This window comes from Hippopotamus amphibius, chromosome 1, assembly GCF_030028045.1.
Source record: "Hippopotamus amphibius kiboko isolate mHipAmp2 chromosome 1, mHipAmp2.hap2, whole genome shotgun sequence".
Classification (NCBI taxonomy): domain Eukaryota; kingdom Metazoa; phylum Chordata; class Mammalia; order Artiodactyla; family Hippopotamidae; genus Hippopotamus; species Hippopotamus amphibius.
Genome location: NC_080186.1, coordinates 54466962 through 54492933, shown reverse-complemented (window position 1 = coordinate 54492933; position 25972 = coordinate 54466962). Strand labels below are relative to the sequence as shown.

Below are 25972 nucleotides of genomic sequence, written 5' to 3'. Positions count from 1 at the left end.
TCCAGTGTTCCCTCATGATTAGACTCAGATTATGTGCATTTCTGGCTAGAATAACTAATTTAAGACTATGTAAATATACTGTTCCTCAAACTCCTTCTACCACCATTAGATTTTGCATCTATTGATGACTCTTGCCTAATCAACTTTTACTATGATGGTTACAAACTGATGATTTCCTAACTCCATCATTCCTTCTATATCAATCGATTGGTATTCTTCTATAAAGAGGAGATTTCCCTTCTCCCCTTTTTACTCATATATTTATCTACTTTTTAACCGCATTGACTACGGATTCTTTATTAAATGGGTGCCTTTGAGTTTTTAAAAGTACTCTTCAAATACAAGAGACAAGAACTACAGATCTGAATTAACAATCACTAATTAGGCAAAATGTACTCGTTGTGCAAGGCGAGGACTATTAACTGAGGCCTCTTCTTGTTTTGACTGCTTGTGGGCAAGAGAGGTTTCAGAGTCCAAGGCTCTGCAGTTTAGGACATTAGCATGTAGCTCTAGCAATAGACAACGTGAATTATCACTGTGAAGTGCAGCGTTGCTCATCATCAGACATGACATCATACCCCAAAAATTCCATCCAAACAACCCATCAATTTCTCCACAACTAGCAAACTTGAATGTTCTGGCAAACTCAAAAGGACATGATTTACAAATAGTAGGTAATATTTGGATCCTTCCACAAGAGCTGGGTTCCAGCTTTTTTATAAAATACAAATGTTTTCATTTTGGAGCTCACTGTGTCACTTTCTTAACAAACAAATCCTCACATCAGAAATTAGCCCTCCCCACCCAAAAAAAGGAAAGAAATTGGGCCTGTGTTATATACAAATAAAATGGGTTTGTGCATATTTATTCTGCAGTCAGAGACCACACACCTAATGGCTATTCACAATATTTACATTGCTCCTAGGATACTCTGGGGGGAGGGGGGTGGTCTCAGAGCAGAGACCAAAGCTCAGGCCACACAGATATGACTGTGGATCCTGGTCTAACGTGCAAGCGAGACCACACTCTCCATCCACAGAGGAGGACATGTGAATGGCATCTGTCTTCTATGAATGCTTATCGATGCCACCCAAATATCACTAAGAACAAAATCCAAATTCAATACACTGTGGACTCTGGTATTTATTTCTATGAAATAGGCCTTTTTAAAAGCCTTGCAGAATTTTAGGGTCATTGTTTCCTTATGCTAAGGATCACTTTGGGAGGGTTTCAAACACTTACCAAGAAAAGTCTGGAGATCCCAACTGCAAGTCTCTCTGTCTTCAGATGCCAAACCAGGGGCTGTGGGGAGTTGAGCAGGAACACGACAGGCTTGTGGTGAATGTGGACTGAGGAGATGGGATTCAGGTGCAGAGTGACCTAGGAAGAAACAAAGGGAAGTCTTAGTACTGGCTTGCCATTAAAATCACTTAGCATCTGGAATGCTTTTTCACAGCTCACCATTAACAGAAACAAGCCATAAGCTAGTTCAGATTCTACGGATAAGATATATTAGGTTGAACTAGATGATACTGCCAATATTTGGCCATTTTTTAACTACAAAAAAAAAGCTATATTGTGTGGTTCAACCCACACTAATCTCAACCAAAACATGAATCAACTCCTAGCAATAGCAGAATACAAATAAACAGAATACTTTTTTTTTCAACGTTGGCAAAGGCAAAAATAAAAGTTGCCTTCCCTCAGGACTGCTTTAGCCTTCAAGTTAAATGACTAAGTTCAAAACTGGAGTATAGAATCACCTGGAGGCAGGTCATCCCTCTGGACTGCCAAAGAAATGACTTTGTTCTCTTCCAGGTAAGCTCCAACCTCTCTCTATAAAGTTAAGTGAGTTCTGCCAAAGAAAAGTGCCGAAAGCTAAGGGAAAGGGGCTGCCACGGGGAGCTGCCAGTGCTTTCATCATCCCAGCTATTAGCTAGAAGGGGTTTTCCAAAGAAATGAAGCACAGAGAACACACTGAATAAAAACTGATTGTATACAGTCCCGATCCAAAAAACGAAAAAACAGGGAAGAAAATTGTGGGTCTGGATAGGAAAACTGTGGCCAGTTTTGATAGCACATCAAGGACTACTGTAGGTTACACTGTCATCACGAGCATTATCCAAAAGCACCTGCGAGGAGATCTGGAAACAGTGGGTTCAACAACATCCTCCCAGAGCACATCAGCCAAGGTCAGTCAACACGAACACAGAAAAGCAAAAGGATGAATAAAGAAATACTGAACAGACGCTTTCACGTAAACATGTCTCACGCTGGCTTTCTATACAGAGGGGTGAGGTGAGACCCAAGAAGCACGTATTTAAACAAGCTGAATTCACCAAAGAGCACCATAAAGTGATAAGGGAGGGAAAGAACAGAAAAGGACTTTAGCTTTTTAGCTAGACACAGACTGAGAGATACACTGGGAATAATCGTCCATCTCTGCCATAATCCTTATGAGGATTAGACGGTCTAGATCTATGATCTGAATCTACACAACCATCAGGGGTAGAGCACTCAAAGCTGCATTACTTTACTTGACATCTTCCCAGTGGCTGCTGGCCCACTCTGATCTCAATGTATCTCCGCCTTTCATTGTAGGGACTGCCTAGGACACCAGTGTCACTTACTACAGCATACTTTCAGGTCACTGATAATAAGGCACTAAACTTAACTTTCAGTACCCATGCCTTAGAACATGGTAGGCACTCAGGAAATGCCACCTGGATGTCTAATTCTCTACTGTTCAAGGCTACAAAAGTACTTTATTCTATGAATACTTAGCACTGTGGTATATAATACCATCTCGTTCATTTACTACTAAGTATATATGTCTTAATTTTCAAAATAGACTGCAAATACTCAGTAGGCAAAGATAGGTCTTACGATTAATATTCTGCTTAATACAGAGTAGACAATTTTTTAATGACTGATCACAACAAATTCACAAATTTATGTTACCTAAAAAGTTTTTGAAAACCTCATTAATAGGCTTAAAGGAATGTAGCTAGCTAATTTACGAAAAAGTGAAAAACACACACGAGCAAGACTCCAACAGTCATGAGCTATTTCAACACTGCTAGGATCATTTTAATATTGGCATAAGCATAGTACTAAAAGCAGAGTACTAATGAACAGTGATATCAAGTACAGCTACAACAAATTAACATGTTCTTTGTACAGAGTCTACCTCACAGCATTTTGGAGATGCTGTCCACATCTAGAAATAATCAGACTGGGACTTCCCTCATGGTGCAGTGGCTAAGAATCCGCCTGCCAATGCAGGGGACACAGGTTCGATCCCTGATCTGGGAAGACCCCACATGCCACAGAGCAACTAAGTCTGTGCACCACAACTACTGAGCTATGCTATAGAGCCTACAAGCCACAACTGTTGAGCCCGTGTGCCATAACTACTGAACCCTGTGCGCCTAGAGACCATGCTCCACAACAAGAGAAGCCCTTGCACCACAACAAAGAGTAGCCCTCGCTCTCCACTACTAGAGAAAGCCCAGGCACAGCAACAAAGACTCAATGCAGCCAATAAATAAATTCTTAAAAAAGTAGAAATAATCAGACTGATCGCCACTATAAACAGGAGAGGCTGTAGAAACAGACAAGGGGCAAAGATTCATATTGCAGCATTAACTAAACAGAGAGATGCACACTATAGAAAGCACACACTATGGAGAGTGAAGAAAGGAGAGATGAAATCATTACTTGTCCAAGAGTACCTGAAAATTGCAAAGAAACACTCTGTCACTAACAGTACATGAAAAGTTTCCAGATTTATTCATTCCAAAACTGTTTCCTGAGCACAAAGAATAGCAATGTACACCCACAGAGGGTATATCAACTCTTTTTCGGATGATTTTCTTTGCAGCCCTCAGGCATATGATTCTTCTCAGAGCTCACAGATAAAATAGTAATAAATATATATCTCAAATGAACAAGAATTTAAAAGGAAAAAAAAAAGCCTTAGGAAATGAAAAGAAAAATATGTATGAGACAGATCTTGGTGCTCAAGTCCAAAAATCTCCAGATGGTCAAAAGTGTCGAGGCCTGGCTCATACCATCAAGGAAAGATTTCTAGAAGCCACGGCTCTCTGAGCTTTCCTGGAATCGGCTCCCTCTTCAATATGTGGCAGTGTCTGGCCAAGATGAATCCCCGACTCTGGCACATGGGGCCCAGGCAAAGCCCCAAAAACCATTGGCAAAGAAGAATTGACACTACAATTGGGAAATTAAAAGAAAAATACTCAATACTTCTTTTAAAAGGTCATTTGGCAGGAACAGAGCGTCCCCCAAGCACCTGCTCACCTAATCCCTCAGTAACCTTCCTCCGCTTGAATAAATCTTGCTGAAGGGAAGACAGAGGACAACCAAAAACAACCAACAAAAGAATGAAGGTAGAAAAGCTCCCAGAAATGTGGGGAGAACATACCTGGAATAGCTCTTAAAGAATTCCTGGCTAAGGTGCCTAATTTCTCTCAGGCTGAAAAAAGAAGAAGGAAAAAAAAGAAGAAGGGAAAAAAAAAAAAGAAGGGGAAAAAAAAAAGAAAATCCTCTTTAAAACCAATTATACCAATTATAGATCAGGATAGACTATAGTTACAAAAACAAGAGCATTCTGCTAAAGTTTTTTTCCCCCTGGGTAAACAGTCCAGTGACCATGGTCTGAAGACCAGAGCTGAGACAGACTGCAGCAAAGAAATAGCCCACAGAGAACTGATACAAACAATATCTAATAATTTCTAACTTGGAAATCCAAACAATAAAGAGTTGACTCGCAACCCTATGTCAAATTTAAACATAAAAATAAGGTTCATCACTCAGTCCATAGGCTTCATAAGTGATAACAAACTGAACCCAGAGGCCACGTGGCTATGAAGGCTAATGGAGCTAAAGGGATTGCGTCTCAAATGAAGGGACAATGACTAGTCTCTAAAGTAGTGGCTTCTTTCTTAACCTTTGGGAGTCACAGAATACTTGAGAACTTAATGCAAGTTACAAACCCTCTGCCCTCCCCCCCCCCCCCCACCTTCCACCCCCTGCCACACACACACACCAAAAAACCCCACATGCACATAAAACTTCCTGACCGTGTCAGGGAAATACATCCACTGCAGGGCCCATGAACCCCAGGTTAAGTAACCATTAACCCAGGTTAAAGAATCCATTGTAGACAAGCAGAAAAATTCTAATGACAGAAACAGAAACAAAATTATTCCCTCTAATTAAACTAGAAATTACACCTCTAGTCTTAAGATATCATGCCCTCAGGGAAAGAACATAATAGATGACAACTCAGAACTAAAACATTTTCACATGCAGTTTCTGGGGTTTCAGTGACTTCTTGAAATCATTTGACCACATAGTGGTCCATAAGGCCCTGTCCAAAAGTTCCAGCTCTAATCACGTTTGTCTCAAACAGTGCTGAATGTTCAGTCTTCCTAATGTCGTGAGAAAAGACAAGTAAATATCATGTCACATCCCAGATGTGGACACTGTTCCTCATACACTGCTGATCCCTCCCCAAAACAGAGGACAGCTAATTGGTCTAATCTGTTCCACGACATCTATTTATATTAGGTCTTCTGAGGCTATCTGTGCACTTTAGCAAACTACGATTTTAATTAATGCAGTTCTCCTATTCTACAAAGAAATTCAAAGTAAATCTTTTTTGAGTACTCTTCTGGGGAATCTGAACACAGTTCTGACCAAAGTCAAAGCCAACTCTCAGGAGCAAAAAGCCTCGGAGTGGAAAGACAACCTTCCTATCTCCCATTTAGGAAGCATGTCCTCGCCCACACTATCACCAGAAAACCACAGGGAGGGTTTTCACTGCAACTGGTTTGGGTGAAGACTCTCAGTTCTCCAAAGATTATCTTTGATAAGCAAAAACTACACATTGTAGCAAGCTCTGTAAATCACCTTATCTAAATGAATTGTGTACTTTCTTACAGAAAAGAAAAAAACACCCTACTCTCTTGATGGAAAAAGGCCATATGAAAATTGCTTTGAATTTCTCAGGATTCAAAGTAGAGATGCAAGATATTTCTACCACAGTGACTTCAAACTTTTCTTATGAGTTATATCCCCTACTCCTGGGGTTTGTTAAAACAAGCAAAAGAAAAGCAAGCGAAACAACTGATATGAGAGTCTAACAGTTGTCTAATTTTGCTAACGTGTCAGTGAAGTTCCATTTCAACGTGTCTGATTCTTGTAAGAGCCCCTGTGGACCCATGAAACGGTGAAGTCATCCAAATCACTACCAGAGGGACTCCTGTTCTCTAAAACCAGACCAAATACTGCTCTGAAATGGATGATCCAATAATCAGTTTACACGAAGACAGATAAGAGAAGCACTCAGCACTGTGTCTATAAACAAGACCCATAAATTCCCACCCTGGTGTGTGTATAGCCATATCTATGCCCTCTTCAGAGGTAAGCAGACATCCACTTAGAAACAGTGTTGGCAGTAACGGAAAACATCCGAAATCTGGGTCCCGTAGCACTCATAACTTACACAGCCGGACAGGGAGACATGAACCTACGTCAGGACACTAGGGTAACCGCAGCTGAACTCAAATTTCACTTTGAGTTCAATAGGCAATAGGACTTTTAGGAACTCAAATCTGGCCCAGATGCATCTGAAATGTGTAACCAATTGCTGGGAGTGGGGAACAGCAGTTAGTCAGTTGCTCCGCAGTGCTTTAAAATGTATGCCAGTCTGAGGAACCCCTACAGCTGACATTTTATTTACCATTGCTTGTCTTCTGCCATCTGGGAATTGGTATAAAAAGATTCCCTTAAAATATTCTCTGAGGGGTGGATTCGGAACTTTAAAAAATTTCCTTACGATTTTATTTTTACATTTCTCTGAATTTTTAGAACATCAGTTAGTGTTAAATTCAAGGAATCTTGACCCCCTCAAGTGTCTCCACCATACCCGGGAAGTCAACTGACCATTCACCCTGGTCTCAGCAACATTAAGGTCAAAGGCTTCACTGCCGTGACAAATGATATCAAGCTCCTTCCCAATGGTTTTGTCTTGAAACACTTAACGTGATGAGAGGGACACAGCCAGTCAATTCTAAAACTAATTCCTCCTCCCCTCAACAAGGACAGGATTCAGGATTCCCTGAGAGCCTCTGAGAATAATCTAATAACACCACAAAATGGGGGGGAAAGCCCTAAATGAAAGTCTGAAATATAACACAGAAATAAGTCTGCCCTCTCTGCTCTATATTTTGAATGCTCTGGAAAAATAGTCGGAACTAAATTTGGGTTGGGGGTTGAGAGACAAGAGCGCATATAAACAGAAGAATATTTCTGAAACTACAGGCCATGACCCTCTAAAGGAGTCCTGGGAGAGTTGCCAGGGGATTCCAGGGACCCTGGCCCTGCCTTCCCAGAGTAGCCCACTGCTTAGTCACTATGGGAAGGGAGGCTGAGAAAGGAGAGACCCCAGGTGTGGGTATGTTCAGATGGCAGATGCTTAACGCTCAAGGACCATGGGAGAGTGCCTGTCGGTGTTCCCAGACTTGCCACCAGCAGCATCTGCCATCTGAAAGTGGGACCGTCTAATGAGGAACCTTTCAGGTTCTCCCCTGCAGCTCCTCTCGCCAGCCTCTGGACATGCGTGTCCAGCTCAAAATGCAGCCTCCGGTGAAATCTTCCCTGTCCCGCAGGCAGAGCTGGGTCCAGCGCCGCCCCCACAGACCATGCTCCTGTTTCTACCCTGGCATGGCACGGCAATGATCTGGTCAGATGTTTGTCATTGACTCCCCGCCTTACACTGTGAAATCCTCAGGGCATTCTTCAAGGGCAGAGACTAAGTCACACTCATTTCTGCATCCATGGGCCTAGCACGGGCTAGACATCTAGAAGCAGGCAACAAGTTTTCTGAACGATGAATAAAAGCAAGCACCGATAACAGTTATTCATGCAATGTGACTCAAGTAATGGTTACAGAGTCACAGGGCTGCATTTTCCTGGCCAAAAAATGATGGGGGGATGCATCTAGTAAAGAGAACATTAACTTCACGATCAAGCCCTACTTGAGCTTTAAAACAGAGTCAAGAAAAGTAAACAGATTCCAACTCCTGCTACCGAAACACACGGCAGGGGCTGCCTGGAACGGTGCTGCACAGGACTCCGAGGCCACGCCCAGGCTCTGTGAGGTTACCAGCCTCTGCTGTGTGTATAGATCAGGGTGGAGCAGCATCTATGTCATTAGGGGAATCACACTAGGCAAACAAAGAAAGCAATGTTTTTGCTTATCATCTTCTACAGTTATGCAAATACAAATATGTGAACCATGAAGAAAACTTTGGAGCATGCGTTCCTTCTCAGGGATAGGTAACAAAGATAAAAATTTGACTATATGTTCTACTATCTTTTAGAGGCACAGAATTTTAAATGATTTTCCTTCAGGCAATGAAGTATGTTAGAAATTAAACTTCTAGACAAATCGAAGGCACTCAATACTGGCAAATTGATTAACATAAAAAAAAGTCTGCTTTTATTTTTTCATATTCCTTATCACACTTAATAAACAGATCGATTCCAAACACGTTATTATTGTTTCTAACACTAATATATAACCAAAGCTCCATATAGTGTGGACTGTGTCAATTTGTTTCCTCTCAATGTCTAATTTTTATAATGGGCTTGAAATTGTTTTTGCTACCAGTTTAGTGAGCCAGTCCTTTGACATGTATGTGTCTATAATAAAAGGATGTCAGGATAGCATGCTTGTCAGTACTACGGTAAACAGAACTGTATAATAAAGAGAATCACAGTAGAAGCCAATTGAAAAGGTAGGCACAGCAAGAACCCAGTTTCCACATGATCTGAGTATTGGATTAACCATTTCCATCTGCCAACTGCAGTTACGGACCTCAACAAACATTGTTGTTTACACACCATCTTAAAGTTCGCAAATGCACCAGTGTTCAGGTAGTGATTAAATTTAATTTGATGCTTTAAGCGTCAAAGGACGGCATTTGGATTCCCCTAGGCTAGTACGTTAACCTAAAGCTGGTAAGGAATTCTGAATGGGCATACAAGTGTTACCTTTCTAGCACAACTAGAAACCTAGAGAGGAGTAATTACTAAGATATGGATGTTCAAAACCACTCCACTTGGTTACTGTTGTTGATAGGAATAGTGGTGCCAGCAGCAGTGACAGCCATTAGTATCACCTCCCAAAGAAAGACAATAAGAAGACCCATGGGTCCATCTACTGACTTGCTACTCTCATCAAAAGAGTAGAAAGAGATAGAGAATCATAATTACCTAGTTATTCCCATTTTAAAGATGAAGAAATCGGTGCTTAGAGATAACTTATCCAAAGGTATATGGCTGGAAAGTGGCAATGCCAAGAAGAGAATGAACATCTCTCACTCATAAGAATATTCATATTCTAATCATAAAAATAGAACGTCTGTCTCTTTTTCTCCCTACCTTTCCACCCCACTCTTAATCTTGGGTGTTGGCCATAGGGCATGGGGGGTGATGGGGAGCTGCTCTACAGAAGTAAGAGGCAGGAACTATTTTGCTTCTGGAAAAGAGGGAAAGATAAAGAAGAAAGGAAGGGGATTGAGTTGTAAGATGACAGGCGGCCAGCACAAGCTGAGAGGTCAGTGAAACTCCACAGGGATGGGTCAACAAGTATTTTTATGAATAGTGATATCTACAGGACAGCTAAAGTTGTCTGAACTGCTTTGATGTAAATCCCCCTCTATCTCCTCTACAAAAGCTTCAATAATGCTCACTGTTCTCATGAACAAATACACTATGGAATTCAAGATAGTACTGGTCGCATTTCAAATCCAAGTGAATCAAGTGTACCTCAGACACGTCACATGTATAGTTATAAACCCAGGAAGTGGAGAGGGCCACGAGAACGCTAAGGCTCTGGCAATCTGCAGAAATACACCCTCCTCTGGATTTCTACAAGCCACGGAATTAGCAGAGGTATGAGCCAATCATTCCTTGAGCTCCAGGGCCTCCCAGCTGAGGTGTGGATTAGACGGAATCACTCTCTAAGGAAGCTAAATTCTGGTCACGGTAGATTTGGGAATACTGTGAAGTCTGGTTTCCTTTGAAAGCTCTGACAAAAATAGCTCCTGAAATTCACAGTACCAGCCCCCTAAGGGTATTCTGGTCTCATCCAGTCAGGTTATAATTTTAAGTGGAAATGTTTTCAGAGGAACTGTAGTTTCAACCTTACATGGCCTATCTGGAGAAAGGGAGAACAAATAACCCGGAGGTCAAAGGTGGGAGAACATGTTATCTGTCTGTGTTTTGGGAGCATTTTTCCTGCAAAAGCACTATTTTCTTTGATCACATGTTCTACTATCTCTTAGAGACACAGAATTTTAAATGCTTTTAGTTCAGGCGATGAACTGTGTCAGAACAGCCTACTGCACAACAGACCAAATGCAGTTTGCAGTGTTGCCTGCTTTTCTCCTCAAAGTCAGTTTTCATGAAGCCCTGCAATGAGTTTTGAGGGTAAGACCTATGATCACAGAAAGCAGAGGGGAAATTGCCAAAATATGCATTCAGAACTTGGCATGCTATAGTTGATAAGTGTCTAAGATGGGATCATATCTTCCTAAAGCCAGTATTGAAGGGTTTAAATTTCCTATTTTTCTTCAGGCAGCATTAAAAGTAGTTCAATACATTTGTTCTAATTGGAAACCGACAAAGCTACAGTAAAGAGTTGGACACCTGGTAACAAATTCAGTATTGTTACATTATACCCTTAAAAATCCTTTTAGCACTGACTTAACAACCTGAAGGAAAAAGGAAAGTAAGAAGTAAAAGAAAGAAAGAAGCAAAAGACTAAGTTGTAAGAAGTCTGAACAACATTCCTTATTTAGATCAAGAATGATCCTTTCGACATTTACTTACAGGCAAATCAGAATTGAGTGTCCTGGCAGAGACAAGGAATAGATTTTACCTGGGAATGAAACAAGTGCAAATTCTAACACAAACCATCTGATTTTCAAGTCATATAACTTGCACACAGTCATTCGTTTCCCCCTGAAGAAGATACTGTCATTCTGTCAACACCATACACACGGGTCAGCAAATTTAAGCCCTGATAAGTCAAGTCATAATACGTGGAATTAGTGAACGTACAGAGCAGCAGAAAGGGGAACAATATCAATTCGTTTCTAAGTGAATAATTAAATTGTTTTCCCTACCTGACATTAGGAAATAGGAGGTTCTGCCTTAATATCTGAAAATATTGTCTTAACTCTTTATACACAGTCTCATTTTTCATACATAAAATGACTCTTTTAAAAGCTTATAATCGCTTTCACCCAGTATGTTAAACATGGGAGGTACAGCTGGAACACTTGTATTTAAAGAGAGTTTGAAAGTACTGCAAAGGCTTAGTTTCCCATGCAAACAGAGACGTACAGCTACTCTTCCGTAATATATCTCTACAGAAATGTTCTAATCCTGACCAAAGTCTAGAAGATCCTAAAAGATATCAACATCAGACAGCTTAAGCTCTATTTCATAATTCAGTGACGACCCAAATGCCTATTAAGTCAGCAGCCACTAGTCTTCTACTTCTCCTTTTCAGCAAAACTACTATAGTTCACCATTCTGTCTTTCACTTATCCTTTAAACATACCACTAGTAAGCAGTAAATAGAGCCAAAATGGGGAAAGTAGAAGTGGTGGGGGGTGTTGCGTAACAAAATAGTCAGCCTTCGATTATAAATTTAAATATTCCAAAATCACCAGGATCTTGCAGCTAATAACTAAGATTCTCTACCATTCACGACATTTGGCCAGAAATAAGAAAGGTGACTCATAATGACAAACCTTTCTATAAAAATATGATCTGAAATAAGCAAAATGTGGCATATCTGTACACTGGAATATTATTCAACAATAACAAGAATAAAGTACTGACACATACTACAACACAGATGAACCTTGAAAATATGTGAAGTGAAAAACACCAGTCACAAAAGGCCACATGCTGTATGATTACATTTACATGAACTGTCCAGAGCAGGCGAATCCACAGAGACAGAAAGTAGCTGCCAGGGCTGGGACTGACTGCTCATTGGTACGGAGTTTGCTTTTGGAGTGATGAAAATGTCCTGGAACGAGACAGTGGTGAGAGCTGCACTACTCTGCAGATGTACAAATGTCACTGAGCTGTACACTTTAAAATCGCTAAAACGGTAAATATTATGTGTTTTTTACCATACACCAAAAAAAACGTGATTTGAACTTTCATACAGAATGAACCTGACCAAGCCTTGAGTTTCAATACTCATCTAGAAAGAGCTTCATGTGACAGTATAAGGAACTCAGGGTATCTTAGAAGGCTGAAGGGTCACATCAGTCCTCAGGCTTTCAGATCTAAGGTGATCGAAGCTAAGGCACATGCTAAGCTTCAGACAGTTACCACGTGTCCTGTGCATGTTCTTCATTTATTCAAACAGCATTAAGTAAGTCCTATGACGTGCCAGGCACCATGCCAATTACTGGCAACAGAAACATGAGTAAGAAGCCTATCTTTCCCCAGTGTGCTCACCACAGTCCAGAGGAAGACAGACACTTGAAGAGATGGTGATAATACAACACCAAGACTGAGATATGTCCAGGGTGTGCGGGGAGAGAAGATGTCAAGGGTGGGGAGAGGCAACAGCAGCTTGTCCGGGCGGGGCTCCCCAGCAGGACAAACTGGACCTAAACTTCTCTGAAAGAAACAGGCAAAATCTGTCAATGTGATACATTTTCTTGTTTCTCCCACTCCTTCCCAACTTTCCAAATGACTTGTATTGGCTGGACAAGCGCCTGTCAGAGATATTTTAGAAACAAAGTTCACAAACAAGGATAAACTGGACTGGATGACCGCTAAGGCCCCTTCTGACCCTAGAGTCTACGGATTCCATGACTTCATTACTGAATACTCTTCTTAACACTTTCAGAATCACTTCATCCGCTTCCTATTTCATTTACTCTCAAGAAGTTCGCTACATTTATTTTTAAAAGTCCATGTATTTAGTAAGCAATACAGTAATACTTGAGAGTACTTCTCAACAGTAATTATTTCAAAAGAAAATGATACTAGGATAAAGCAAATCTATTAGAGAAGTGATGACAGTTCTTTACTATCTCATAGAGAGTTCAGAATACTATCCTGGTAGGTTCAGGTCACATCTGTCCATGTCTTGGTATATTTGAGTCTGTGGGAGCCTGTTATCTCTTGCTTATAAGCCCAGATTCTAAAATTAGAACTAACTTTGAACAAGCCATTATTCTTCCTAAGATATTAAATTAAATCTCCTCTAATCTTAAAAGAGATCAGAGCGATCACATAGGATAGTTGAGAAGGTTAAATAATTTATATTATGACAAATATAACTCTTTGTAAACTCTAAAGTATGAGGGAAATATTATTCTCTGAAAGAAAGAGGATGAAAAGGTAAATTTTTCAGACCCATTTTCAAGGGATAATATTCTAAAATAACTGTTTTTAAAATAGAGAAACCTAACAAAGTTAAAGTCACCATCAGATTCCACATTCTTAAGCAAACAAACTTTTCAACCAGAGTTAACAAGTAGCTAAACTCTATAATTTTTGTTTCTTTTTTCTATTAATTATCCAATTACAATGGAAGGTTCCCAGTCAGCACTGAGAAATAAAGCATGATGTGCAAAGTGGATACCATCCCTTTTAGAATAGTGAATAACCAGATGTTTCATGGGGGGGGGGAGGCATTGTCTGACATTAGCCTCAAGCTAAACTTTAGAATGCCTTAGCATTTAACAGACTACCTTTATGGCTTAAAATGAGACCCATAAAGTGAAATATGATTAATCAGCATAGCATAATGATTGAGAGCATGGATACTTGCACCAAACTCCCTCTGTTCAATTTCAGCTCCATTAATTCCTTAGCTGTGTGACCTTGGGCAAATTGCTTAACCTCTCTGTGCTGCTATTTCTTCATCTAAAAAACAGAATAGTGGGCTTTCCTGGTGGCACAGTGGTTAAGAATCCGCGTGCCAATGCAGGGGACATGGGCTCAATGCCTGTTCTGGGAAGATCCCACATGCTGTGGAGCAACTAAGCCTGTGTGCCACAACCACTGAGCCTGCACTCTAGAGCCTGTGAGCCACAACTATTGAAGCCCGTGCACCTAGAGCCTGACCTCTGTAACAAGAGAAGCCACCACAATGAAAAGCCCATGCACCGCAACAAAGAGTAGCCCCTGCTCACCACAACCAGAGAAAGCCCGCACAGCAACAAAGATCCAGTGCAGCCAAAAAACAAAATAAATAAATAAATAAATAAATTTATTAAAACAAAAAAAAAACAAAAACAAAAACAGAATAATGCCTACTTTTTAGAGTTATTACAAGGAATAAATAAGTTAATACTTGTAAAGCACTAGTAACATGCTTGCCCTACAGTTAAAAATTATGTACTAGTTACAGACAGGCCCTCAACATATCTCAGGAACTTTGCAAAGTCATCACTTGAGGCATGATGGGAACTTCTTCCTATAAAGATGGATCTCCCAGGCCTTCTCAAACACTTTCCTTCCTGTAAAGTGCTCTTCACTGCTACCCTGGAACCTACTCCTACCACTGCTGTTTACAAATTGGACATACTGCTCTTCCGTGGCTTGGAAATCCTCGAGGGCAAACTATATGCAACTATATGCAAACTCAGAAAATTAGACCTCTCAATTCTATTTAGAAAGAGGTATAGGTATGTATTAACACACTGAATTTAACTACAGTTTCATATTTTCACCTGGGACCAATTGTGTTCACCTCACAGAAAAATACCACACTCTTTAGGAAGGCTTCATGTCATCGGTGCCCCTAGAAGGCAGAAGGAAGCTCTTCCCAGTGGATGTTCCTGACTTATATCCAGTTGACTCTTCTAACAGCATCTACACCTGCTGCCTTGTATTAAGTTAACATACAAATTATCCTAGAGGAGGGAGTGGGACTTGTCTTTGACCACCTTAGAGCCTAGTCTAATACCTGGCACTTAGAAGGCACTACATCATATTTAACGATGAATGAATGAACGAACAAATAAATCAAACACATTTTAGAGCATAATTTAATTTCTTCCAAGATCTACCTTTTCTTCCAAGTTGGCCAGTATCTCCTGTAATCCAGTCCTTTGGGTCATTCTGCCTTCCTTCCTAAATTACAGGCAGTTTGACCTAGTGGTTAAGAGCAGTGACTCAGAGCCAGCTGGACTCCCGGCTCTCTCCTTCCAGCCTTAGGGCCTTGAGCATGTTTAAACTCTATGGGCATCAATTTCAGCACTTGTAACATGGGAATAATACTGGTGCTTATTCTATCAGATGTCAAAGGATTAAACATGTCATATGTGTAAAACACTTAGAAGAGTGACTGGCACATAGTAAGTCCTCTTTACGTGTTCGCTGTTATTACTTCCACCCTCTAAAACCACGGCAATTTTTCTCCATTCCCTTGGTTCCTACGGAAGGAAGGTTTTGTCCTTATTGTTCTCCACTGAAGTTTAAAGTCAAAACAGTTTTTCTCACAGTTCCCTAAACATCAAACTGCTGGCATTCTCAGACTCAGCCCGCCTCTCTTCCTAAACCAGCTTCTCCTGTCTGGGCACACACAGCCCAGTCACGCTTCTCCTTTGCCACCACTTTCTTCCACCTGGCAACTCTACAAACTTCATCAGTCATTCTCCCAAGCTCTTACTCGTATCATTATCACGACCAACAACATCTCCATGGCTCACTAAACTCTGGCTTCAGCCCGACTTGGAGATACTTCAAAGTCCCCATATGATTTGGGAGAAGGATAGGGGAGCTGTTTGTTTTGAAATACAACATGTCCTGAATGAGATGTCCTGTTTCCACATATTTGTTTACCCTGACACAAATCAACCACTCTCGGGCTTGCTACAAGCTTGGTGAAGACCTCCACTAGATACAATACCAAAAAGGTTGAGACAGCTGCAAAGGTTTCTGTTTCCCTGGAGATGGAGTTTCATGGAAGGCTAAGAATCACCACAGCAACCAGACTACAAAAACAGTCCATGGGCTTCAGCCCCATAACTCTGGTAAAGCAATTTGTACTCCGTGAAAGGCTGGGGCACAGAAGTTGAAAAATGATCAAAGTAAACACTACTCTTCGAGCACCATTTTGTTGTGCTGATTTCAAGGCATCAAGTCACAGCATCAAAGTTCTGTTATGAAAGATGCACATCAAGTGCCAAGGATTTGCTAGGCTGAACTGCTCTGATGCGAAGGTCTAGAGATAAATTCATAGCACATTTTCCAAAACAACCATTTCAAATTTGCTCTAAGAGCAGACCAGGGTAAAAATGTATGCCATTATATCAAGTTACCCCACCCATGCAAGAACAGCTGTTGATCCCAACACTGGATTAAAAAAAAAAAAGAGAGAGAGCGAGAGAGAGAGAGAGAAGGTGCTTTTTCTGATAAAATCTTAAATAGACTTTATTCCATACTGACCTTACCTGGACTAATTCCTATATATTTAAGGGAAAATTATCTAAACCTTACTTAACACGAAAGAAGAAAATGACCTGTTCTAGAGTCTCTGATCTACTACCATCAACCTATGCTATAATTTAAATAGGAAATAAAAAACTATAGAAGAATAAGAATATAGTATATTATATCTATACTACATAGAAGCAGCAACTATAAAGTATTTCTTCATGGATTTATAAAAGCCTTCAATTTGTATTAACATGATTGAAGTTAATTATTAACCATGTTTACATTAGTTTTAATATACAGAACATTTTTATTTTAAGGAACTCAAAATGATACACCTGAGTAGCCTTACAGCATCCTCAAGAGTTAGGTAAGAAAAATATACAATTCCTATTAGCAACAATATATGGAAGAAATTCTCAGAACCTCAATTATATTGGTAGTACACAAAGCTTTAATAAAAGAAAAACATTCATTGGTAGGGAGAAATCTGTAACTCAAACTACCCTGAACAGAACATTTAGAAATTTGATTAGAACAATGTAATGTGTACACACATATCACATTACTCTTCTCTAGATGCATCCCATGCATAGTGTGGCTTCCTGAATCTATTGTGAAGAGGGGGTCCACTTGCACAAGTGGATCTGAGCAAGATGCTCAGATGTAAATGTGTCTGTGGGGAGCAGAAAGGGGGTGCTGCTGCTAGGCCCTGAGGGTGAACAGGGCAGAACTAAGGGGAGAGGGCAGGAAGGAGGCTAGGGAGAGCCTTGAGAGAAAGGTCAAGACAGGGAAGGCAGCGTGGGTAAGTTTGGGGAACATTTAATTCAGATACAGCTGAGGAAATATACAAAAGAATATAGAGAAATAATGTTGGAAAGGTAGACTGGGGCCAGATCTCAATGGGGCGTGAAACCCAGGCTTAACTAATCAGTGAAGGCAATTGAAAGAATAGCATGTAATATAATTCACTGAGATGTGACCATGGCTTGCCTCCTGATAAATAATGGGTACGTCAACTTCTGGCATAGCAAGTGTGGCTTAGTTAATCACGTTAGTACGTTAATTTATTAAACCCCCTTCAGTCACCTCACTTACTTGCCCAACAGAGTATACCTCAGTAATAGAAAATTTTTTTAAATCCCATTTTGTATAGGATCCCATTCCAAGTCTTATTTGCTATGATTATTAAGGAATTAGCAAGAAGTATCTCGCAAGGGGAGAAAATTAAATCTTAATCCTCAACCTCAAGTCTCCCAGACCTGAGGAGTTTGTTCCCCAGCTTTGTCCCCAGCTTTGTCCCCAGCTCATAGGCCTTCAATAAACACTTGTAGAGTCTGGGATATATTTTAACCATAAACAATGAATAAACCAGGCAACTACTATGAGTTACTAGCCTTGAGCATTTTTATAAGGAATAACTCATAGACCTGGTAATTCAGTCTTGATTATAATATTCCGTTCAAAAATCTTTAAATCTCATCCTTAGTTCTCTACTGTCTATGAAATGAACCAGATCATTTACTCCCTCTACTTTACTACACCTAAAGTGAAAACAAGTCTCCATTCTTCACCCTAGGAATGTTTTCTTGAGATGCCCTCCTAAACCTTGGCAAGATCTAACAATAAGTTTCCACTATTTCCAGTACACACCTGAAACAAATTTGGTTTATAATCTCTTGTACAGAATTCTTTTCAGAAGAGAAAGCAAGTAAATGGCTGGTAAGCAATTTTGGAAAGAAGATAAGATTGTCTGATTTACAGAAAATGATTTATTGTCTACCCTCGGGGAGAAGTTAATTATCCTTGCCTGAGAAACAGAGAAAAGTAACTTTCGCTATAAACCACAAACACTGGTGCTTCCCAAACTTGTCTTCTTCCTAGTCTAAGATTCTAGACATATCACTCATTTAAGGAAAAAAAGTTCTGCTTAAGTATCTTACTTTGGGATTCAGTTTCCCCATAAATGAAGGGGCTGAACCAAAGCCTAAAGTTCTTTGAGCAACTGGTGGAGTCAGTAACAGTCTTCAAGACAGATCCCTAGGAACAGACTTAGCTGAGGAAAAGGATGGGCTGATGTGACTGAGTCATCAACTCACAAATGCCAGGTCACACTAAATGATTTGTGCACTCAATCAGAAGGAAAGATTGACAAAAGTTTAGTTGAACCTGCCAAAGTGAATACATGGAATAAAATAGAAGATTTTTCTCCTTTTAAGAACTGAAAATATTCCAAAATGAATTTTTCGAACTTTTCAGACCAATATGAGCATTTTTAAAGAATCTCATTCTTTTCTTTTTTTTTTTTCACTTTAACTCTGGGTCAGTGTGTGCCCTTTAGTCTTTTATGCTTGGTACAAGCAAAATAAATCATAAAATACTCAAGGCTAATCCTAAAGGTAGATCAAGATGTACAGTGTCTTTTAGAATAGGTAGTGTTGACAAGATAATAGTCCTTGGACAAGTTAATTTATTTGGTTTTGCTAATTTCTTTTAGATACACTTTTGAATAAGAAAGCTGCATGATTTATACTGATTTTCAGGAAGACTGGCAGATTTTTCTTTTTTCTATCTTTGCAATAAGTCAAAATATGATTTAAAAACAAAAAAGTCAACACAAATGTTACTACATTGTCAGGTTCTAAAAACACTATTTTGATGCGATAATCCCCCTTAATAAGGGCAATAGTTGCTCTTGGTTAACCATAAATCATTAGGCTAAGAACAAGTCTTAGTCACTACAATTAACTCATTCAATGACTGTGGCCAGCTCTGGATTCAAGGTGTGAAGTTATGAAATTCTCTCATTTTCTCCCTACTCTTTACTTCTTCCTGCCACTTTTTCCCCCAAGTACTTCACTGGCTGTTCAAGAAGCAAAGGAATAGAGAAAGGGATGAAATCAGAACCAGTGGACTTGGTTACTGTAAGCAGTGCTGACAAAAATCTGAAAGAAGAGGATAAAACACAAAACAAAATTTGTATATAATAGAATCATTGACCTTTAGTGATATAGAAGATTTTAGATACAGTCTACTCCGAACATTTATTGTGAAGGAAATTGAAGCCCAAAAAGGTAATGGCATGCCCAGATTCCACAGCTGGCATCATTGGGACTAGAACCCAAATATCCATTCCAGTGATCCAGCTTCTACTCATCCTGCTAGTGGAACTTTCCATGTCTCTCCTTACAGAACCAATTCTCTGACACTGGAAAAGAAGTTCTCCCTGAGACTTTAGAGTTCAGAGCCAGCCTTCTTAACCACTGGATAAGAACACAGAAACATAAGGAATGCCAAGAAACAACTTCTCCCCGTGCAAAGTACCATATGATCTGACCCTTGACTAACTAATCCAATCTCCCATGCTTTCTTCCTTGCTCACTAGATTCCAGCCACACCAGCCTTCTCATTCACCTCCAACAAGTCACTTCGAAGCTTCGGGCCTTAACATAAGCAGATCTTTTATCCACTCTATTCTTCCCCGGGATCTGTGCATGCTTCACTCCTTTCCATCATTAATGTCTCTGTTCAAATGTATCTCCTCAAGGAAGCCTTTCCTATCCACCTTAACAACCACCTCTTCATCTTACTTGAATACCTGGGTATCCCATATTTAAAACAATGTAAGCATTACAAAGGCTGAAACTCTGCCTTCTTTACCACTGTATCTCCAGTCCTAGAACAATGCCCATACATGGTAAATACTCACACATTTTTAGAATGAATCAATGAAAGAATGTATGAAAGACAAAGGAAAGATGAACCAACACATGGGGTGACTCCACAACATGGTGCTGGGAAATCTTTCCATTTATGTTTCTATAAAATTAAAGGTAAAAGAAGGTAGTTGATGATACAGAGAGTTACCAGAAAGCCTGTTGGCTTCTATCTAAACCATATCTCACAAATATTTCTGATAAAAGGTCATTGCCAAGAAAACAAAAATAACCAACTTTCAGCCTATTCCAGATATGCAAGTATTCAAGATCAAGTCATAATATATCTCAAAGTTCACCTGATTCTGCCAGCAGGAGCCCTGCAGCACTCAATTTCTGAGCATGCGAATGATATATTGTTTTACTGAAATATTTTCCAAGATTCCTTTCCAAATTCAACTCCATGGTCTTTTTTTTCCCCCTAAAGGGCAAAACACTAACCTGTTTCCAAGCTATTTGGTAATATTTGGCACAGATAATCCAGTAAAGAAAGCTGTTTGTATGGAACAGAGCTATCGGGGTTAACAGGATGCCCCAATCTGCCCCTCTTTCTAAGCTCTTAACCTATAGATGACAACCCAGCAAGTCACATGTAATTCTTACCAGCTGGCTATTTTATTGAAGCTCAGAGTCTTACCTCCAATATGATTAAAGTTAACAAACAACACTGAGAGCAACACTTAAGCCCACGGTCGAGGAGAGCAAGGAGGCTGAGATCATCTAAACGGGAGCAGGAACAGGGGGAGAATTCACTATCCCCTCTACTTTTGCTACCTTTGGCAAATTCTTAAGGGGCGTCAGGACTGCCTAGTAACAGGTGCTTAATAAATACTGATTTAATGCTCAAACATCTAAACCTTAGGAAAGCCCACCTTGCCCACAGCCACTCACTGCACATCGACCCCAACTGCAGGGGATGTAGCATGCAGATTCAAGCTCAGGCTCTACCAATTACTTCCTAGCTCATGACCGTGGGGAGAATATTCAACCTCTCCCAGCCTCAATTTCTGTGTCTGTAAACTACTGTTAACAACTCCCTTGCAGGAGTGTTCATGAGACTGACCAGAATGCCGGTTTTCTTAATTCTCCGAGAAAGCAGTTTACCAATGTTTGACTGTGGCTCCGATCAATGTGGTACCATTACCTCCTGACCCTGGATTATGAAGCAGGCTGACAAACTGATTACAGCTGCGTACACAACACTTAGCTTCCCAATAAAGAACTAGTGGCTTTTTTGCCATTTCCCAGCTTTCCCCTCGAGCTTTGGGATTCGCGTCTCATCAAAGACCACGTCCAAAAGAAACAGCAGAAACAGCGCAAATGTGATGGATCATCTTCACCAGTTACTCCTGTTCAGGTAAGGCTAAGCTGGGCAGGCTCAAGTCTTGCTCTCCAGATTTCACTGCAATTTGGGGGAAATTTGTTCAGAATCCAACAAAGAACAGTCCTGAGAATACCACATTCACTGCACGCTTGACCCCAACACCACACCTGCTCTAAGGAGGCCCCAAATTTCTGAACAAAAACTCAATCACCTGCCTTTCCATCTTGGAGTATGACTTCCAGAGACACAGGAACACAGGAAGTGTTAAAGCCATGAACTCCTTCCAAGGCAGTTGAAGTCACTGGATGAGGTAAAGCTAGAGTTTTCTCCCAATCTGTGGCTGGGAAGTTTGGGGACATTTATCTTTAGAGGTCTACCTAAATTGCCCTTTCCAGCACTAAAGACTGAATCAATTCATCTGGCTCCGAAGACCTGCATCAGTACAGCTGGGCACCCATTCTCACACCATAAACATCAACAGGCAAGGCCATGAGACACAAGCTTCCACAGCTGCCAAGGTACTTGCTGTCCTAACATTTCATACTCCTCAATTCGGCTCTGTTGTATTTACCAGCCTCCTCCCCTAGTCTTGGAAAATTTTGCCTCTAGCCCTCAGCCAAACCACATCCCTATTTCAAACCTCTCCAAGTTCTCACCTCCAAGCAGCGCTGCCAGGCTAGCACACCTGGCTCCAATTACTCCAGCAACGCCTCCCCCAGCCCCAGATCCTTCCAACACGCCTGATTCCTTAGCACTTGTGTGTTTATCTCGGCCCAGCTGCGGTTGATTAAATCTATGTGGTTACGATTCTGTCATGCGTGTTTAAGGCAGTAATATGTGTCTATGTCTCTGTCCTCTCTGTTCACAGGTGGTGTTCTTTGCCGGGTTCCGCACAGCGCAGCCCGACCTCCGCGAGCTGCAGCCTTCGTCACTCCCACAATGCTCTGCGCTGGGGGACCGCTCGCGCCGGCTGCCGCCCGGGCTTTCCAGCTGCCTGGTTCTAATTACGTGGGGAGGGGCCTTCGCCCAAGCAAGCTGAAATGATCAGTTCCTCTAATCGTCTGTATTTTAATAAATAAAAGAGAGAGGGAGAGAGATTCTTTGTGTGTACTCTGTCCTGGTGAAACAGTGAGCTGTTTGGGAAATCATGAAATTTCTACTGTGCAAGGCAGTAAAAGCTCAGCAGTGAACTCAAAAGCATTTTCCCGTTATCTGGAGGCCAGATTTGCCCCCAGATCTGTAAATCCTACTTAATCCTGGTTTTAAAAGGCAAAAAACAAAAAAAAACATAAAACATCAGATACCATTCGTTTACATTTCAGCTTTTAGGTGGTTCCTATCCCACTGCATGCTGAGGGTTTCTTTAAGGATGTTTTCTAGTTTAACAATTCCAGAAACACTTTCAATTCCACTTCTCAACTGGTATTTTTCACTAAATGCAAGTTATACTGTTTTTCATTTTGGAGGCCTGGACTAATATATCAAAAAAAAAAAAAAAGCCTTTAACTCTCAATGTAAACTCAAAGAAACAACACTGAAAGAAATCTGAGAGCTCAATCTTCCCAAACTTCATCATATCGACAAATGAAGAAACTGACTCACATGGGTCTACAGATTTGCTCAAGTTTAAATCTTGATAAATGAAGGACCATTTATTAACACGCACAATCCAGTGATCTGTTTTCTACACCTTGAAACACAGATTCAGAAATATTACTTTAGGGAGTTTGCTGGTGGTCCAGTGGTTAGGACTCAGCACTTTCACTGTGGTGGCCTGGGTTCAATCCCTGGTCGAGGAGCTAAGATCCCACAAGCCCTGCAGCACGCCCCCCGCCCCCAAAGAAAACTACTTTATGACTAAACTATGTATACCAATATCAATAACTAGACGTTCCAGAAAATATAATTAATATAAGAAATTTCCAAATGAAAAAATTCTGTCCATTTAATAAAGCTAAACTGTTACAGTCAATATATTCACTTGTTCATTTAAGCATTTGTTTAACATGTTTGTTGAACACTTACTATGTGCTAGATATGTTCTAATTACTGGAGATAGTGCACAAATATCTCAAGGATATTCTAATGGAAGGGAAAGACAATAAACAAGTTTAAATATAAATATCAGGTGGTGATATGAGTTATTTTTAAAAAGTAAAACAGGGTTTGGAGACAGTAGAGGCAAGGGGATATGGTTATTTTATTTTATTTTGTTGTTGTTGGCCGCACCACACGTCATGTGGAACTTTCCCCACCAGGGATCAAAACTGTACCCCCTGCACTGGAAGTGCAGTCTTTACCACTGGACCACCAGGGAAGTCCTGAATATGGTTAGTTTAAATGGGGTGGTCTGTGAAGCTCTCTCTGTAGAGGTACTGGCTGGGCAGGGACTAGTGGAAGGGAGGAAACAAGTCCTGTGAATAACCTGAAGTGCTCCAGGCAAGGGTGGGAGGCAAGACCATGCTCTGCACCTTTGAAGGACATCTGGGCCAATAACTGCAGTATGGTGAAGATGGTGAGAGTGGTTGGAGAGGGGGTGAGAGTTATGCTGGGGGTTGGGGATTTTACTTTAAATGCAATGGGAAGCCACTGCGGGAAGCTGAGCTGGTGAATTTTGTGACTGGACTTAAGTTTTTGGGTTTTTTTTTTCTTTATGTATGTATTTATTTATTGGCTGCATTGAGTTTCGTTGCTGCACGTGGGCTTTCTCTAGCTGCGGAGAGCAGGGGCTACTCTTTGTTGCGGTGCACAGGCTTCGCTTGTGGTGCATGGGCTCTAGAGAACAGGCTTAGTAGTTGTGGCGCTCGGGCTTAGTTGTTCCGTGGTATGTGGGATCTTCCCAGACCAGGGATCAAACCCGTGTCCCCTGCATTGGCAGGTGGATTCTTAACCACTGCGCCACCAGGGAAGTCCAAGACTTGTTTTTAAAGTATCCTTCAAGCTGCTATGTGGAGAATAGTTCTCTACTAGCTAATAATGATAGTAGCTAACATTTACTGAGTGCTTATTATATTCCAAGCACTGTTCTAAGCACTTGCTACATTTTAACTATTTAATTATCAGAGCAACTTATGAAATGGATACTATTATTATCCGCCTAGGAGGAAAATGAGGCACAAAGAAATTAAATAACTTGCCCAAAGTCAGCTCATAAACAGTGGAACCAGGCTTCTAACACAGGCACTCTAGCTCCAGATCCTGCCCTCGTAAGACACCTGGGTTAGGGGTCCACTGTGCCTCAAGTAAAGATGTGATGGTGGCTCAGACAAAAGATGGTGGTAGGGGTAGCAGGGGTATGGGGAGTGGGGGGGGGGTCAAAGATGGGCAGATTCAGAATATAATTTTACGGTAGAATAAATACAATTGGGTGTGACATCTGAGAAAACAGAAAGTCATGGATAATGCCAAGGATTTTGGCCTTGGCAACTGGGTAGCAGTGTCCTTTACAGAGATGGAGAACACAAGCAGTGAACAAAATGGGGACAGGAGGGCTGCATGGAACTCAAGATAGTCCCCCAAACTGAGGTGAGATAGGGAGTATATTAGTTTCCTGTGGCTGCTGTAACAAATTTCTAAAAACTTGATGGCATAAAACAACAGAAAATTATTCTCCTATAGTTCTGAAGGCCAGATGTCTAAAATTAGTGTTACTGAGCCAAAATCAAGGTGTCAGCAGAGACAGCAGAGTCTTCAGAGGCTCTAGGAGAGAATCCATTCCTTGGCTCTTCCGGCGTCTCACAGCTGTTGATGTTCTCGGCTTGTGGCCCTGTCACTCCAGTCTCTGCCTCCTTGGTCACATCGCCTTCTCCTCTTCTGTCTACATCAAATCTCTGTCGTATAAGGACACGTGATTGCATTCAGAGGCCACCTGGATAATCCAGGAGACTCTTCTCACCTCAAAATCCTTCAGTTAATCACACCTGCAAAGACTTTTTCTAGATCATTCATATAGTAACAGTCATAGGTTTTGGGGATTAGATGTGGGCATATCTTTGGAAGCCATTATTCAGCTTACCATAGTCAGAATACACATAATAAGAAAAATAACAAAATCCACAGGTGTGGTCAGAGAGTTGGCAAAGTTTATTCCTTTTTCACATGAGAATTTGATCTGTTAACTCTTATCTCTATAACCCTGGTAATCTAAAACAATATGGCAACTGTAATAAACGGCAACTTGTTTATAATAAAAATTACCCGTTTGAGAAATTGTATAGGGATTGGGAAAAATTTTAATATCTGATAAGAAGAGATATTTGGAGGCTTCCCTAAGAATGGAGACTCTTGTAAACCAGGCATGTCCTTTGTGGGCACCATGGAAACTATTCCTATAGAGCATAGTTACCTAGCAGCTCCTGGGAGGTATAAGACTTCTAAATCAGGAACACACACACACACACACACACACACACACACA

General features: G+C 40.8%; 1 protein-coding gene across 10 annotated transcripts in view; it reads right to left on the bottom strand.

Moving 5' to 3' along the window:
• Nucleotides 1-25972, bottom strand: part of TGFBR3 (transforming growth factor beta receptor 3) — a 195181-nt gene that overhangs the window by 71807 nt on the left and 97402 nt on the right. For all 10 annotated transcript variants that reach the window (XM_057713136.1, XM_057713128.1, XM_057713153.1 and 7 more), the window contains one exon: nt 1243-1380. In XM_057713136.1, the coding sequence (XP_057569119.1) occupies nt 1243-1380 (138 nt within the window). The remainder of the gene's footprint in view (nt 1-1242; nt 1381-25972) is intronic.